At 37.7% G+C, this 15,064-nt stretch overlaps 2 protein-coding genes across 2 annotated transcripts in view; both read right to left on the minus strand.

Moving 5' to 3' along the window:
• Nucleotides 1-3,367, minus strand: part of cenpe (centromere protein E) — a 42,111-nt gene extending 38,744 nt beyond the window's left edge. The window contains exons 1-4 of the mRNA XM_016563089.1: nt 3,246-3,367; nt 2,241-2,347; nt 2,078-2,167; nt 391-509 (exon numbers count right to left, since the gene is read on the minus strand). Coding sequence (XP_016418575.1) covers nt 391-509; nt 2,078-2,167; nt 2,241-2,347; nt 3,246-3,301 — 372 coding nt within the window. The 5' untranslated portion in view covers nt 3,302-3,367. The remainder of the gene's footprint in view (nt 1-390; nt 510-2,077; nt 2,168-2,240; nt 2,348-3,245) is intronic.
• A 3,254-nt stretch (nt 3,368-6,621) lies between these two features.
• On the minus strand, nt 6,622-14,753 carry grk1a (G protein-coupled receptor kinase 1 a). The gene is made up of 7 exons (XM_016563086.1): nt 13,775-14,753; nt 11,873-12,000; nt 10,248-10,405; nt 10,078-10,161; nt 9,743-9,867; nt 7,897-8,098; nt 6,622-7,250 (listed from the first exon to the last, which is right to left on the minus strand). The coding sequence occupies exons 1-7, from the start codon at nt 14,474-14,476 to the stop codon at nt 6,958-6,960; spliced, it is 1,692 nt and encodes a 563-aa protein (XP_016418572.1). The 5' UTR covers nt 14,477-14,753; the 3' UTR covers nt 6,622-6,957.
• Nucleotides 14,754-15,064: the final 311 nt, after the last annotated feature.

Below are 15,064 nucleotides of genomic sequence, written 5' to 3' on the forward strand. Positions count from 1 at the left end.
TCTCTCTGAGCGAGAGCAGCATCTATCTGAGCGCACGCATCCGGTTTTGTGCGAGAGCAAAGGAAATCCGCGTGCGAGCGGAGAGATTCGCGCTCGCGCATTATATTTATGTGCTTTCAGGCTACAATAATGCGCTCTGGACATTTGTCATTAAAATAACGCCATACACTGATTATTAAAGGAATACTTCACTTAAAAATGAAAATTAGCTGAAAATGTACATTTTGGTACACTATTCATTTAATCATTTGTGTGGGAAAAAGACTGAAATATAAGCTGTTATTCACTGTAAAAGGGTTCCTCTGGAGGAGCACTCAGATCTCAAATGTTGTGTCATAGAAATTCAAAAAAATTTTTTATTTGATGCCAGGAAGACTTGCAAGCACTTACATTTTTAATAGTTTTGAAGACATCAGCCATGGCAAGAGGAATCACTCCAGGGTTATGTTCACTTCCCATCATGGTGAAGGTCTTTCCAGAAGACGTCTGTCCGTAGGCAAATATCGTGCCTGAAAATAGGAGATTATGCATTAAGAATCAACAGTGACCAAGCAAATGAAATACATAAGTACAAATCATATCTATGTATATTGTGATCATATATACACTACATAAAATACACAATATATACATTTTTATTTTCTGTATTTTTTTGTATGCATTTGCAACTAGGGCTGGGCGATATAGCTAAAAAATGTATTAACGATATAATGTTTCATATCGTTCGGTATCGATAATTATTTACATTTTTTAATAACCTTTTTTTTTTTTAAACAGAGCAATAGAAATTTTTTTGTACATTTAACCACTGTATTTTTAAATTAACCCCATTTATTGAGACAAACAACAAATATTTTTTGTTTTAACAATCACACACAAAATCTAAATTAAACAAATATCTCATTTCTAATGTTTTATATGCAGATTTAAATAGGTCTTAAAGGTGACATATTATGCCCCTTTTTACAATATGGTACACAGTTGTCGCTTGCGAAATCAAAATGACGGTGCGTTGAGTGGAAGTTTACAGATTAAGGGGCGTTAATATTATAATTAGATCCCTTTGCCACATCACCAAGGGAGCGAAATCAGACGCACTCGTTTTCTGACCCTTGCAGAAAAAGGCTTACCAAAACAAAGTGATTGGGTTAATCTTTTTCACGTTTCCTTGGTTGGTAGATGCACCAGGGACCTGATTATAGCACTTAAAACCTGGAAAAGTCAGAGTTTCATGATATGTCACCTTTAAGGAAACTTTTGACATCCCGAGGCCACAGGAGGGCGCAATGAGCAAAATAATGCAGCACATTTAAGTTGTCAACGCAAGGAAATATCTGTCTATAAAAACGTGCATTACGTCTAAATTAACTCATAATTAAAATTTTATTTTGTAAATTGGATAAACAATTATGAACAAAACAGCATCATGTATTTATGCATTGCTTAATCTAAAGAGCTGTTTTAACTTTGCATGGCTACATCTCGTGTGACGCGAGTGCAGCAGTCTTGTCCATCTAAAAAATGCGCTGAATATGCGCTGTGTGTGAATGGCTTGGTTTCGGTTTTAACCTAATCAAGATCTTCTCCGCATTGAGCTTCTATATTTCTCTAATATTTTGAATGAATAACGCAGCAGTGGCGCGTCTCGTGGGCTAGACTAACAAAACATTAAAATGAATGTCACTTACATCATTATTATCGCATCTCGCGCTCCACTAATGACGCTCCCTGATGCACACCTAACATTAAAATGCAAATGTTTATTTTAAATTCGACTAATATTCATTCTTTATTCACAATCTCCTCATCACAGGCAGGCACAGCACTCATTTCTGCATGTGTTCGTGTGTGCTGTCTGCGTCACTCATAGCACCTGCCTATATCAAACATTTTTTCTATCGTTATCGAAGAAGGTGTACCGTCGATAAATATCGATACAGTTTTATCGCCCAGGCCTAATTGCAACATGTACGGTTTTGTTGACTTGTTTGCCTGACATTGCACTAAGCATGCTTTTCGAAGGATCCATAAAGTACCTTTCAGAATAAATTGTAATTACTCTGATTTCTGGACTCACCGTTATAGCCTTCAACTGCTGACACGACCAGTGGCTTTGCAATGTCCTGGTAGAGCTGAGCAGTGGTCTCTTCAGCACTGAACACACGGTCTGAAACACATGAAGGTCAGAACATAAAGCACGGCTCTACTGGTCAGTGAAGATCCGCTGATGTTCAACTCACCGAAGCTGTAGCTCTTAGTTTGAGCTCCATCATCATCCAGCTGATGGATGGCCTGTTTGTCGGCTCTCCAGTAGAGCTGCACTGGCTCTGGGCTTTCAGACTCCTCCCTTAAATCATCAGTATCATCATTAGATTATTGTTGAGTCTGAGAATCAACGTTAAACAGAGCATTAACCATCATAATGAACTCAGGTCTGTTTTGACCAGGAAGAGATGCATAAAAAATTCTAAAAACCACATAGTTTTCAAACTGAAAGTTTATGCAAGTAAAAATAATTTATTTAGTTTCAGAACTTTTAAGAGTAATATTTTTTGTTTTGTTAGAAATAAATAGGATTCATAAATTTAGATGTATATACATGCACAGACATATATATAACGTTACATTCAAATTTACACACTACTGCACTAATGAGAAGTTGCTGATCAGACACAATATGGGTTTAGTTAAAAAATATGAATTATTCATTTATGACGGTTTTATAAAATAACGACTGGGTCCAAACGGACCCGAAAATCGTAACGTTATACATATTTTGAATGCATTATGAGGGTTAATGTAATAAATGAGCTGTATGGTGACTGACAGACTTGTCAGTAATTCTAAAACCTGGTAAACCAGCAAAATATGAAGATATTATTATTGACTATCATAATATTATAACATTTTACTGTTTCTATTCTGTTTTTAAAATAGGTTTACTTCAGAAATATAACAAACAGACTTTTGTATTGATTTAAGAGGATGTCATTAGATAACTCGTCATTCCTTCACTAATAAACTTTTTCAAAATCTCTTAAGACTTTTTTTTAGCTTAAAATTACCTTTGCACACTTAAGTACATTCTGTTCTTAGAATAGGTTTACTTCCGAAATATAATAAAAACAACCTTTTCTATAAGTTATGCATCTGTTCGCTCCGCCACTAAGATTCTATCAGCAAATAACGTAGGGCTGTTTTATGTTACATTTAGCTCCACGCTCTAAATATTAAGCTTTTCTTACCTTTTAATAAGAGGTCTGACTCTAACGCACACTTTTACTGCGGATTCCTCCGTCATTTTCACTCCATCAACGCTAAACTGACTGAAACTAACTGACTTAGCGCTCAGTGAGATTTAAAATTTCAACCGCATTTCCCATTGGACAGCGATCTGTGCGCATGCGCGCATCAACGGTCACCCATTTCCGTCGAGTTTCCGGTGGAAAGTAGAGAGACTCCCCGACCCCGCCTACACGATTTTAAACGAGAACACATTGAATATGCAATGCATGTACGTGGAAGACGCCTCATGAATATTACTTTTGAGAAATTGTCACTTCGGCGAAAGCTGTGTCATTGTTTATATGTTGTAATATTATACAATTCATTAATTAGGGGTTCAAGTACGTAGTGCTGAAACCCTATTGTAATTGTGAATATTTTTATTATTATTGTTCTTCTTCCCTAAAACTGATCGTGCAGCCCAAACCGTAAGGTCTAGACTAGAGAGCTGAAACTTGGTCAGACCGTAACGTTAGTAGTCTTCACCCATACTCGGATCGAAATACTCGCCCCAATCGGCCTATCGGGGGCGCTACAGCGATCACAAACGCGAAACTGCTCATAACTCTTGACCGTTTATCGTAGACTCAAGTGTCTTATATCATTGGAATCCTTGGCTCAATCAAAATAAAATGTCTGACAGTTGATGGGCACCATTGACTTCCATAGTATTTTTTTCCCTACTATGGAAGTCAGAAATCGCATCATATGACCCCTTTAAATTCACGAAAATAAACTGAAAGAAAACTAGTCCGTACTGAGATCATCTGAAATTTTAGGATGCAGCCTTCCGTTTGAGAAGCACCATTCATCTCCCTCATGCTCGCTAAAATTACGTAATTACGAGAGTTGTGAGATAAAAGATTATTTTTATTTTAATATTTTTATTACCATTCGCCTCCCTCATGCTCGCTAAAAGTGATTAGAATTCTGATTCGTTTCCTGAATCGGATAGTTTTAATGAACCAGTTCAAAAAACGATTCAGAGGTTATTTTACGGTGGAACTGGCTTGTCCACCATTTTGGGGCCATTTTGAGTTGTTTGTTCAGCGAGGAGCGCTTGGGTTCGTTTAGGACTTTAACAGGAAATTTTTGGATACGGATCATCATATTTATCGGAAAGTACAGGCGGTTGAGCACGACTGCTTTTTTTAAAAACATTTCTATCAGCCAATGATAATTATAAAAGAAAACGTCCCGAGCATAGATCAGTGGCCGAGAGCGCATCTGATTGACAGATATACCACGAGCTCTATCAGTTATTGTTAATGTTCTGGTTATTTTGTTTCAGTGTAAGTTACAGCTTGTTAATTTTGTGCAAAGCATAGGCCTACTACAGTCAAAGTAAACTTCATCATTCAGCTGAGCTGTGCACATTTATTAGACACGTCATGTCTTGTTCAATTCATGCGATAAACGCATGTCCCTGCTGAGCTGTGGGCTATGACTAATTTCATGGGCAAAGCAGACAAAATTACAATTTATGTATCGTCATTTTTTTTTTTTTTTTTACAAATAAGATTCCAAAAATTTCGGAATCGAACAGCCCTATGTTCAACAGAAGAAAGAAACTCATACAGGTTTGGAAAAAGTGGAGGGTGAGTAAATGATGACAGAATTGTCATTCTGGAAGTGAACTAACCCATTAAGTTTTCTGTTTTTGTTGTTACAATAGTTTATATGTTGTAATTTTATACTATTCATTAATTATGTTTTATGTTACCTTTTCCATTTTTGTTGTTTCTTCAATTGTTTTGGGTTTCAGAATAGTTTAAAATATATAATACATTTTAAAAACAGTATTTTAGCTAGTGTTTCATGTTTAAAACATGTATTCTTCTCAAATCAGTGTCAATAAATAGGTTTTAACTGGGTCTATCCAAAAACTGACTTTCGTTAATAAAAACCCACCTAGAGAAATATTCACTGGAGTAAAAAGTGTGACAACTAGCCCCAGGCTGATGGACTAAACTCCAATATAACAAGAATTCCTGCTTTAAATCAGCGGTGTGCCTTCTTTATTTTTCTCAAAACACACAGAGACCCAGAGTTGAGGTGTATTTATGGCAAAACATTTATTTGAAATCATAATTATGACAACTATCACATTATTAAAAAGGATGATTTGGACCTCAATAATCAATGCAACCTAAAGACATTTACAGCTTTTTACATGAATAGAAATTGTTTCCAAAAAGTACAGCTACCTGTATCTTTGCTAGGGCACTTAAAAAGCGATTAATGCACAGAAGCGTCTTTGTGTTTATGGCAACAACGGCAGGACTAGTCAACAGCACCTGACTATTCTCTAACCCGTTACCCGATCGCTCGACCTCAGACAACATTATTCACTCGCACTGTGAACGACCTCAGACAGGCTCATAAAACACCGGTGGGTTATCACAATCAATAAAGGCATTAATTAAAGCAATTAAAATAAATCACTAAGACCAGTCAAAGACAAAAACATTGAATTCAGGATAAAAAGGGTTCAAAATAAATTAAATAAAAATGAGAAATGCACTGAATTATTCATTCAGACAGTATGCAGTTGTTGAAACTAAAGTCTGTATTCAAAGCATTTGTAATCCTGAACTTGTTTTTGAACTTGAGTTTACACATACACAGATATTTGTCCAATTTGACATTCAGATCAGAGAACAATGTGATTATTAATAGTATCTAATATTTATTTCACCCTTGTGCTGCTGAAAATCCTATACCTATATTGGTGTTCCTGTCAAAAATGTGCAGCCTTTTGCTTGTAAATCTCTCATTATGCTACATTATCACCAAATATTGGATTCAATCCTTTTTGTCAACTTGTTTTCTTTCAATTAGGACAGGTTTTGTGTTTCTGGAACTGACTGATCGTAGGCCTCATTGATCTGAGCTTATGCACCTGCAGTTTATGACTGAAAAAAAAAAAACATTATTTGTGGACAATATTCAATTTTGAGTGGGAAAAAAGCATAATTTATGGATAATTTTGGCAATATACTCTCAAAAACTAAGATGAATGAGCTCAGATCAGTGAGGCCTACGATCAACCAGAACTTCAAAAGAAATTCAAAACTTGTGCTAATTGAAAGAAAGCTGACAGAAAGATTGAATCTAAGTCCATTTGGTAAAAAAAAACAGCATAATGACAGATTTACAAGCAATTTTTGTAGGCTGGCCATTTTTGACAAGTGTAACAGAGGTGGGGGGAAAATCCTAAAAAATTGCAAAAATTATTTTTTGGGAAGTTGTCATACTCTGTGTGCATAAACTCAGAAAGTTTTAATACAATGTGATAACATTTTTGGGAAAAACAACCGGAACCCAACACAAGGGTTCATTTTACTTACAGATGTTATAACTTACTGAGCTTTATGGATATCAAAAGAATGACTGCAAAGCATTTCGCTCTATATTCTTTCCTCATTCTTAGATATTCTTTCTCATTCGGTTCCGTTTAAAAGCCTAAATGCTAATCATGCTTGAGCAGAATGGTGCATGTAAACTCACAGAGTGTTTGAACTCAGTTTACAGTTCAATAATGCCAATAAGATCAATAATCACTAACACAAATACTCAACCTTCACCGTGAGCTCTTAGAATAAATGTCAACCTGTTTAAAATAGCGGAAGCAAATCTATGTTGTTATTTGACAGTTCAGTGTTGGTGTGATTATGAAACGCTACAGGTGGAGGATTTGGGTGGCTGCTCCAGGATGGACTCTCGGCGCAGGTCGTTGGGCACAGTGCCGTTTGGACCCCACACGTTCAGCTCACCGTAGATGCCCGTCTCGAGCATCTCCTCCTGCCAGGGTATGGAGATGTTTCCTGACGCAAACTCATCAAAGAACTCCTTGTCATCGTCCTCCAGGCAGACCCCCTTCACAGTGGAGAAAGCGCCCACGTCATCCAGATTCTTGGCATAGACTGTCTTGGAATCCGGTACGAAAGGAGGCAGCAGAATCCCTGTAGGGCACCAGTGTGGTGTTAGTGCACTTAGAAGACAACCAAGGCTGCATTTATTTGATCAAAAATACAGTAAAAACAGCAATATATTTTAATATTACTAGAATTTAAAATAGCTATTTTCTATGTGAATATATTTTCAAATATAATTTACTCCTGTGATCAAAGCTGAATTTTTCAGCATTAGTTTTTTAGTATCACATTTAGTATTTTTAGATTAATTGTGATTCAAAAGTGTGGGGAATATAAGAAGCTAATACTTTTATTCATCAAGGATGCATTAAATTGATTTAAAGTGACGATAAAGACATTTATAATGTTATAAAAGATTTACAAAATGATTTTTTTTTAATTCATCAAAGAATCCTGAAAAATAAAATGCATGAAAACTCAGCTTTGATCACAGGAATAAATTACATTTTACAATATATTCACACAGAAAACACTTATTTTAAATTCTAATAATATTTAAATTGTAATAATATTTGACAAAATTACTCTCAAATATATGCAGACTTGGTGAGCTGGACAGACTTGAGAATGACCCCAAACTTTTGAACAGAAGTGTAAAGGTAAATCAAATCCACAATTTAATCATGCTGCTCACAGAGGAAGAGTTTGCGCTAAACTATCATCAGCTTTACACCTGCGTCCAGTTTCCTCCAGTTGATTTCGCTGAAGAACGGATGTGCGCGTAGCTCATCACACATGCCGTTCTTGAAGCCCAGTCTCTTGTCCACCTCTTTAGCCAGAAGACCCTCACAGATGGACTTGGCATTCTCACTGAAGTTTTCTGGGTACGTCACCGGGTCGTTCAGGATTCGCTTCTTAACTTCTTTATTCTCCACCTGAACAGCACAACGTTTGTTACACAAAGAATCAAAATGATAGAGCCAAGGATAACAGCGGCACATATACTAGTGTTTTTGTAAGGACAACAGAACTGTCAGTTTCCAACTTTAAAGGGATAGTTCAATCAAAAATGAAAATTCTGTAATCATTTACTCACCCCAAATTGTTCCAAACCTATATGAGTTTCTTTCTTCTGCTAAACACAAAATATGTTTTGAAGAGTAACCAAGCAGTTGATGGTCCCCATCGATTTCTATTGTATTTTTTGACATATTTTTGTATTTTCCCATACTATGAAAGTCAATGGGGACCAACAACTGTTTGGTTACACATATTCTTCAGAATATCTTCTTTTGTGTTCAACAGAAGAAAGAAACTCATACAAGTTTAGAACAACATGAGGGTGAGAAAATGATGCCAGAATTTTCATTTTTGGGTGAACAATCTCTTTAAACCTTTAATCCTAACCTGACACATTCAGCCAGTAGGTGGTGCTGTCATTAAACGATTACAACAACGATAATGCAAATGTTAGGGCAATTTACATTCAAGTTTAAGTTTAAGCATTCGGCAGACACTTTTATTCAAAGCAACATTTGTTGCATTGACACTTTAAAGGAGACATATTATGCCCCTTTTTACAATATGTAATATAAGTCTCTGGTGTCCCCAGAATGTGTCTGTGAAGTTTCAGCTCAAAATACTCCACAGATCATTTATAATATCATTTTGAAAATGCCTATTTTGAGTGGAAGCAGAAACACGGACCTCCTAAAAACATCTGTTTTGGTTCTCTGGAAAAGTCAGATTTTCATGATATGTCACCTTTAAAGCCAAAGCATATTTTATCAGTTTGTGCATTTAATGAGAATCATAATCAGGACTTAAGTGTAATAATGCAATAAGCACAAACAATGCTACCAGCACGAAACATCCTCACCTGATGTCCTGCTGTTCATTTCATTCACATTTACAATGATTAGGTGTATCGAAACCACTTCAGTACATTTTGGCCAGCATAATCTGACCATCTGACCAATGATTCAAGCTCTAGGATAAAAAGAATGTTTTTAACAAAATCCCAAATGTGGGAAAATCTAGTTGGATAGAAACAGGAAGAAGTGTAGTTTCTTGGTCATTTGGTTCAAAGGTTAACACCTAATAATATATATGAATCTTGTGGGTGAAGCTAGATGTAGCTGTAGTTTGAGAGCCCAAATATGACATGGTAAATGTTCAGACACTCAATATAAAGTGTACCAGATGTTCTTCCATTCATTTCTATGGGATGCACTAAAACAAGACGAAACCTACATTTGGTATGTTCAGTAAATATTATTTGCTAAAAATTAAATAAATGAATATTACTCTACTACATCATATGCATCTGCAGGTTTACTACGAAACATCATGTGTATAGTGTATGTTAGTAGGGTTAGTTTGCATCTGAAGAGCATGACATGGCGTGCTCAAGTTAAAATTTGTTCAGCTTTTAAAAAACGTGTCACAAGGCCTTGCATTTTCCCCCCATTCCAAGCAAAAGCATGTTCTGTGCGAGTCACTTTGGATAAAAAGCATCTGCTGAAAACATAAATGTGAATCTAATAAAGATCCTCTGAAGAATGAATGTTGAATATCACCTTTTCTCCTCGAGTCCTGAAGGGTCCTTTGGCCGCAATGAACTCATACAGTGTGACTCCGAGAGTGAAGTAATCTACTGAGTAATCGTATTCTTCACCCTTCAGCAGCTCTGGGGCCATGAACCCTGAAAACAACACACAAACACTGGTGAGGTGAGGTGAGGTGAACATCTTTATGAATAAACCTTAAAGCATCAGCTCTCATGACCCAGTGTCATCCTGCTTTTGTTTAACATTATGGTGTTTATATGAACATATATGAGCATCAAGATATGATTCTTGGCATGTGAGTTTTGATCACAAACTATAGTGAACTTAATGATGGAGGTTGTCACCTGGAGTTCCAGCGTAGCCGTTGGTTTTGAGCTGGTCATCTGCAAGCTCCACAGCCAAGCCAAGATCAGAGATACGAACATGACCTGAAAACACCAGCATGACTGAAATGGCTCTTAACCCCCGCAGATTTGTGTGTATGTTGAGGAGTGGTGCATTTTAACATCTTCACCTTCATTATCTAGCAGAACGTTTTCTGGTTTCAGGTCTCTGTAGATGATTCTCTTCTGGTGTAGATGCTCTAGGCCTTGAATGATCTGAGCAGCATAGTAACACGCTCTGGCTTCAGAGAACCCTGGGTTATTCTCATCCACATTATAGATGTGGTACCTGTGACAAAAAGATATCTACTCTTTATTATGTTTACAAACAGCCATGAAAAAATAATTACATTAAATAATTACATTAAAAATAAAAAAATCAGCAATCACAGGCGAAGCAGGGCAACGGCATCATCAAAATGCAGTACATCAGAGCCATTTCAGGCCTACTGGGTCAAAGGTTACGAGGGGATTTAACCTTAACATTTAACCAGTAGGTGGCATAGTCACAAAACTACAACTCTGAGCGCTTGGGCTCAGGATCACATTCTAGATTTCATCTGAACAGCTGAAAGCACAGGTGTGATATAAGCACTTGCCCAGTGGCCTTTAGCACGAAGCTGGTTTCAGTTTTTACCTAGGTGAGTTTGCGTTTAGTTTGAGCAAACTCTGAGTTTTTTCGGCCTCAAAAAGGTGGGTTGGTTTTGAGCGGGTTTCGTCACCATGGCAACTTATGCTATGCGGCTACCCTGCTCCCGAGCAGGTTTTATTCTGAGTTAGCTTTGAAACCAAAGCTGGACCAATCAGCTCTGAGCAAAGTAACACATATCTGACGCAATAAAGTCACCCCCCTTTATCTCTCACTACAAATGAAAGTTTATAGTGATACAATTTTGGAGACAAATCTTTTGCTGCTAATTGTTTATTATATTTATATTTTATAGATTTTAATTATGTATAATTAAAACAATATATTCATATAGTTAATTATATGAGTTAACAATTAATATTAAACTTAGCATTTAAATTCATAGCCTATAACTATATACTGTACATGTAAATACAAGGTTCAGTGTATAAAGCTTTTTAAACTGATGAAGCTTGTTTTCTTTTGAGCTCCTTGTAATATAAATTATTTCAATTCAGTTGATTCACTTGCATTGATATAGTCAGTAGCTGCCCAGCAGTGTTTATTCCTGCCTTGTAAATGTGTTTCAATTCATAACAATCTCTTCATCTTCAACAGAGAAGTGAATTGCGCTGACTCTCATGAGAAGTCAATCAAACTGATGCTTTCCATGCTCCGTGTGATTGGCTGTTTGCCGCATGTATCACACTTTCAGGTGCACGCGCCTCACAAACTCTGGATCCAACCTGAGTTGACAGAGAACGTTTATACCGAGCGTTGTGCAACAGCTGATCCTGATCTAAACCGGGTTGGATTTGTCAGGTTTTGTCAACTCAAAACTTACTCCGTTTGTTCATCTCGCTTCGAGCCACAGGCCACTGGTGAATTCATTAGGTTCAAAACACATGCTTTCGAATATCAAATACCTATGTGATTAATTTGATCAGAAAGGTTCTAAAGACTATCTGTACCAAATTTGGTGAAGATCAGACAAACTTTGTGGGAAATGCAGCTCAAATGGTTTTGATCTAATTCAATCACTAAAGGCCAAAGATGCCCAGAAAAACATCTAGATGGAAAACAAGCAATAACAACATAGTCATTCTAAAGAATTGTCATGATCCATACCTGAGGTCTCCTCCGTTCATGATGGTCATCACCAGACACAGTTCTGTTTTGGTCTGGAAGGCGTAAGCCAGTGACACAATGAATCTACTGTGAACTCGAGCCAGGATCCGTTTCTCCACCATGGCACCCTGTGAGAACAGAACAACATTAGTGTGAAGGATAATCTTCAGGTTTTTCAGTCAAATTGTTGTTAATATCATTTAGAAGGAAAATTTAATTTAAAAAAATATGCATTTGGATAATTTAACATTTGGACCCCACAGTACATAAAAGCATATTTTTACAGATTAATGCATACATTCAAAAGGAGTAAAACAAATATAATGCATTTTAACAGCCTCAGTATACTAACACATGTTCTGCAGATGCTATTTGTATATGACATCATTTGCATGTGAACCAGTGCACTAGTTTTATTTTACGCATTATGGACTATGCAGGATGCATTTCGCCGTTTTGTGTTTCTCAACCAATGATTAACAGAAGAAACACGCCATTAATGATGCTTGAGTGAATGTTCACAAGCAGCACAGTACTTTGTCTGTAAACATTGTTTTCAAGCTTTTAAGTATAAATGAGGTAATTATTAACATGAATCATCTGATGGACAGTGTTCATCATTTACACATGGACACAGGTACAGTCAGTATCATCTCCAGGGTTCTTCCTGCCCAGGATTTCCACAACAAATCTGTTCCATAATTAAATGTGTTGGACTTGCATTTCCTAATGAGCTGAAGGCCAAAGCGCTAAAGTTTCATCAGCTCTAATACTGCCTCTGGTTCACAGCACTGTTCACTCAACTGACTGATGTTTATGGACACGTCAGAGTCAGACATTTAAACACATGCAAACTGATCAATACTGATGAAGAATGAATGAGGAACATGATGTTTTGATTTATGAACATGATGCCAGAGATTTATGATCACAGGCGGTTTTTTAGAATTTATTCCAACAGAAACAGTTACCAGTCCAAAACTGATAAAAGCACAAACTAATTCTGAATGTTTAGACATTTCATTCGTTGGGATCTAAAACAGGACTGTTTTGTAGGAGTGAAGCTCTAGTAAAGCATATTACCTGCAGTAAAGCCTTCACCTTCATCATCAATGTCACGTCTGAGCTGCTTAATCGCACAAAACCAACATGTCAATCAGGATCCACATCCTGTTATCTAAGCATTACCATTATCATTCTAGTAATACATATCCATTAACCTGATATCTTCTCAAAAACACACCTTGACCCATAAAAAAATCAGGAAAAGGTGCCATTTTTGCCTAAAAATGTTTGGTTTTGATTTTATTTTTTACAAGCGATCGCCCAGGTGAATTCACTAGTTGTAAAACACATGCTTTTGAATAGTATCTTAATATAACCTTAATATTACACCATAATATTACATTATCAATTATCTGTGTAATTTATTGTATCAGAAAGGTTCTAAAGACTATCAGTGCCAAATTTGGTGAAGATCAGAAACTTTGTGGGAAAAGCAGCTCAAATGGTTTTGCTCTAAATCAATCACTACAGGCCAAAGACACTGACAGTAGCTGGAAAACAAGCAATAATAAAACAATCATTCTAAAGAATTGCCATGATTCATAGTGTGGGTGTGATTGACCTCAGGTCATTATTTCATCGGTACAGTTTTGTGAAGGTCACTGCTAAACTTTCTAGACATAATATTTATCCATTTCAGGCCCAAAGTAGCAGGGCACCAATAGTCATTTATCCTCACTAAACCTATTTCAACCTCATTAACTTTAGATTTCCAATAATTTGAACAGTGTTCTGTTCATTCTATCAGTAGTAAGTCCTTTGGATGACAATGGCACCTTTTCCCAAGAAAGACCCTCATAATTCATCTCAACCAAAGGCAACGAGCTGCTTTCATACCTCATAGCCTTTCCTCTTCTTCAGCCTCTTCTTGTTGAGCTTCTTGCAGGCGTACAGCTTCCCTGTGGCCCTCATCTGACAGGCGGACACCTCTCCGAATCCACCCTTACCCAGAACACGGAAGTCCAAGAACCAGTCCTCGGCTACCGGCTGCATCTCCAGCCACTTCCACTGCAAGAAGCGTTTCAAGTACATGGTCTCTAGATAGAACGTGAAGGGAACCTCTTTGAGGAAGTCAAACACACTGGCCAGGATCTCCACAAACAGGTCATCTGCTGCCTCCCCGTGCCGTTCTTTCACCTTGGTGATGTCATTCTCGGGTAAAAACGGGCAGAAGAGCTTGGCAGAAGGCTCCATGTAACGCTGGAGGATTTTGGCTGCTTTCTGAGCCCGATCTTTATCCTCGGCGGTGTCGTATGCCTCAATGTCCTTCCAGAGGCGACACGGTCCCTTGTACTCATTGGTGATTTCCAGGTACTCTTGAAACAGCCGTTTGCCGATGGGCTGCTCCACACAAATGCTCTTAAACTGCAGATCCAGAGTTTCCCTCAGATCTTCACACACAGTGATGTGGGGCAGCTTGAGTTTGGCGTGGTACTTCTTGTCTCGGTTGGCCGCCGGGTTGGCCGTGCCATCGAAACTGCCACGGGCCGAGATGTACGCCGAGTTGGCCACCACCGTAGTCAGGCCACCGATGTCCATGGCAAGGTGAAGAAGCTGAACGTGGACTGACGGAGGGAGAACAATACAAGACTGGCAGCTGAAGGGTCACAGCGAGAGCATTGAAGCTCAGTGCCGTGAGACTGGACGAGACTAGAGAGGCCACGGTCCTCACTGGAGATGTGTGGGATTAGATCATGAGACCCTGGGGGTCCAGATGCAGAGGAACGGACAGTGACCGATCGATCCAGCAGCACAACGTCTTGAGTCTGATGGCAAAGTGAACGATAAGCCTTGTAACACACACAGACAGATCCACCTGACTCAACATCTTTCATAAGGCTTTATCCTCTAACTCTATAATACCTTCCTCAGGTTAACACCTCTCACTGATGGAGCGAGAACATCACTCACCAACACAATGACACTCCAAACATCATATAATTCAGAGTTCAGAATTACTTCAACATATGATTCAAGCACATCTAGTCATAGAGGTTCTGCAGAACATGAGTGACTAAATACATACAGTATGAACCACTTGGATCATTATTTTCATTCAGATACTCATGTAGACACTCAACTGCAAAGACTTATTAACATCGCCAGGGTAATAAATCTATGAATCAT

Source organism: Sinocyclocheilus rhinocerous, unplaced genomic scaffold (assembly GCF_001515625.1).
Source record: "Sinocyclocheilus rhinocerous isolate Xijiao unplaced genomic scaffold, SAMN03320098_v1.1 scaffold920, whole genome shotgun sequence".
In the NCBI taxonomy this organism is placed as follows: domain Eukaryota; kingdom Metazoa; phylum Chordata; class Actinopteri; order Cypriniformes; family Cyprinidae; genus Sinocyclocheilus; species Sinocyclocheilus rhinocerous.

Excerpts from the sequence above, each read along its gene's own strand:
- grk1a (XM_016563086.1), bottom strand. The coding sequence starts at position 14,476 with ATGGACATCGGTGGCCTGACTACGGTGGTGGCCAACTCGGCGTACATC. Across the intron at positions 8,099-9,742 it reads TCAGGACTCGAGGAGAAAAG|GTGGAGAATAAAGAAGTTAA; the intron begins GTGATATTCAAC and ends TGTGCTGTTCAG. Across the intron at positions 7,251-7,896 it reads CTGGAGGAAACTGGACGCAG|GGATTCTGCTGCCTCCTTTC; the intron begins GTGTAAAGCTGA and ends GGTGCCCTACAG.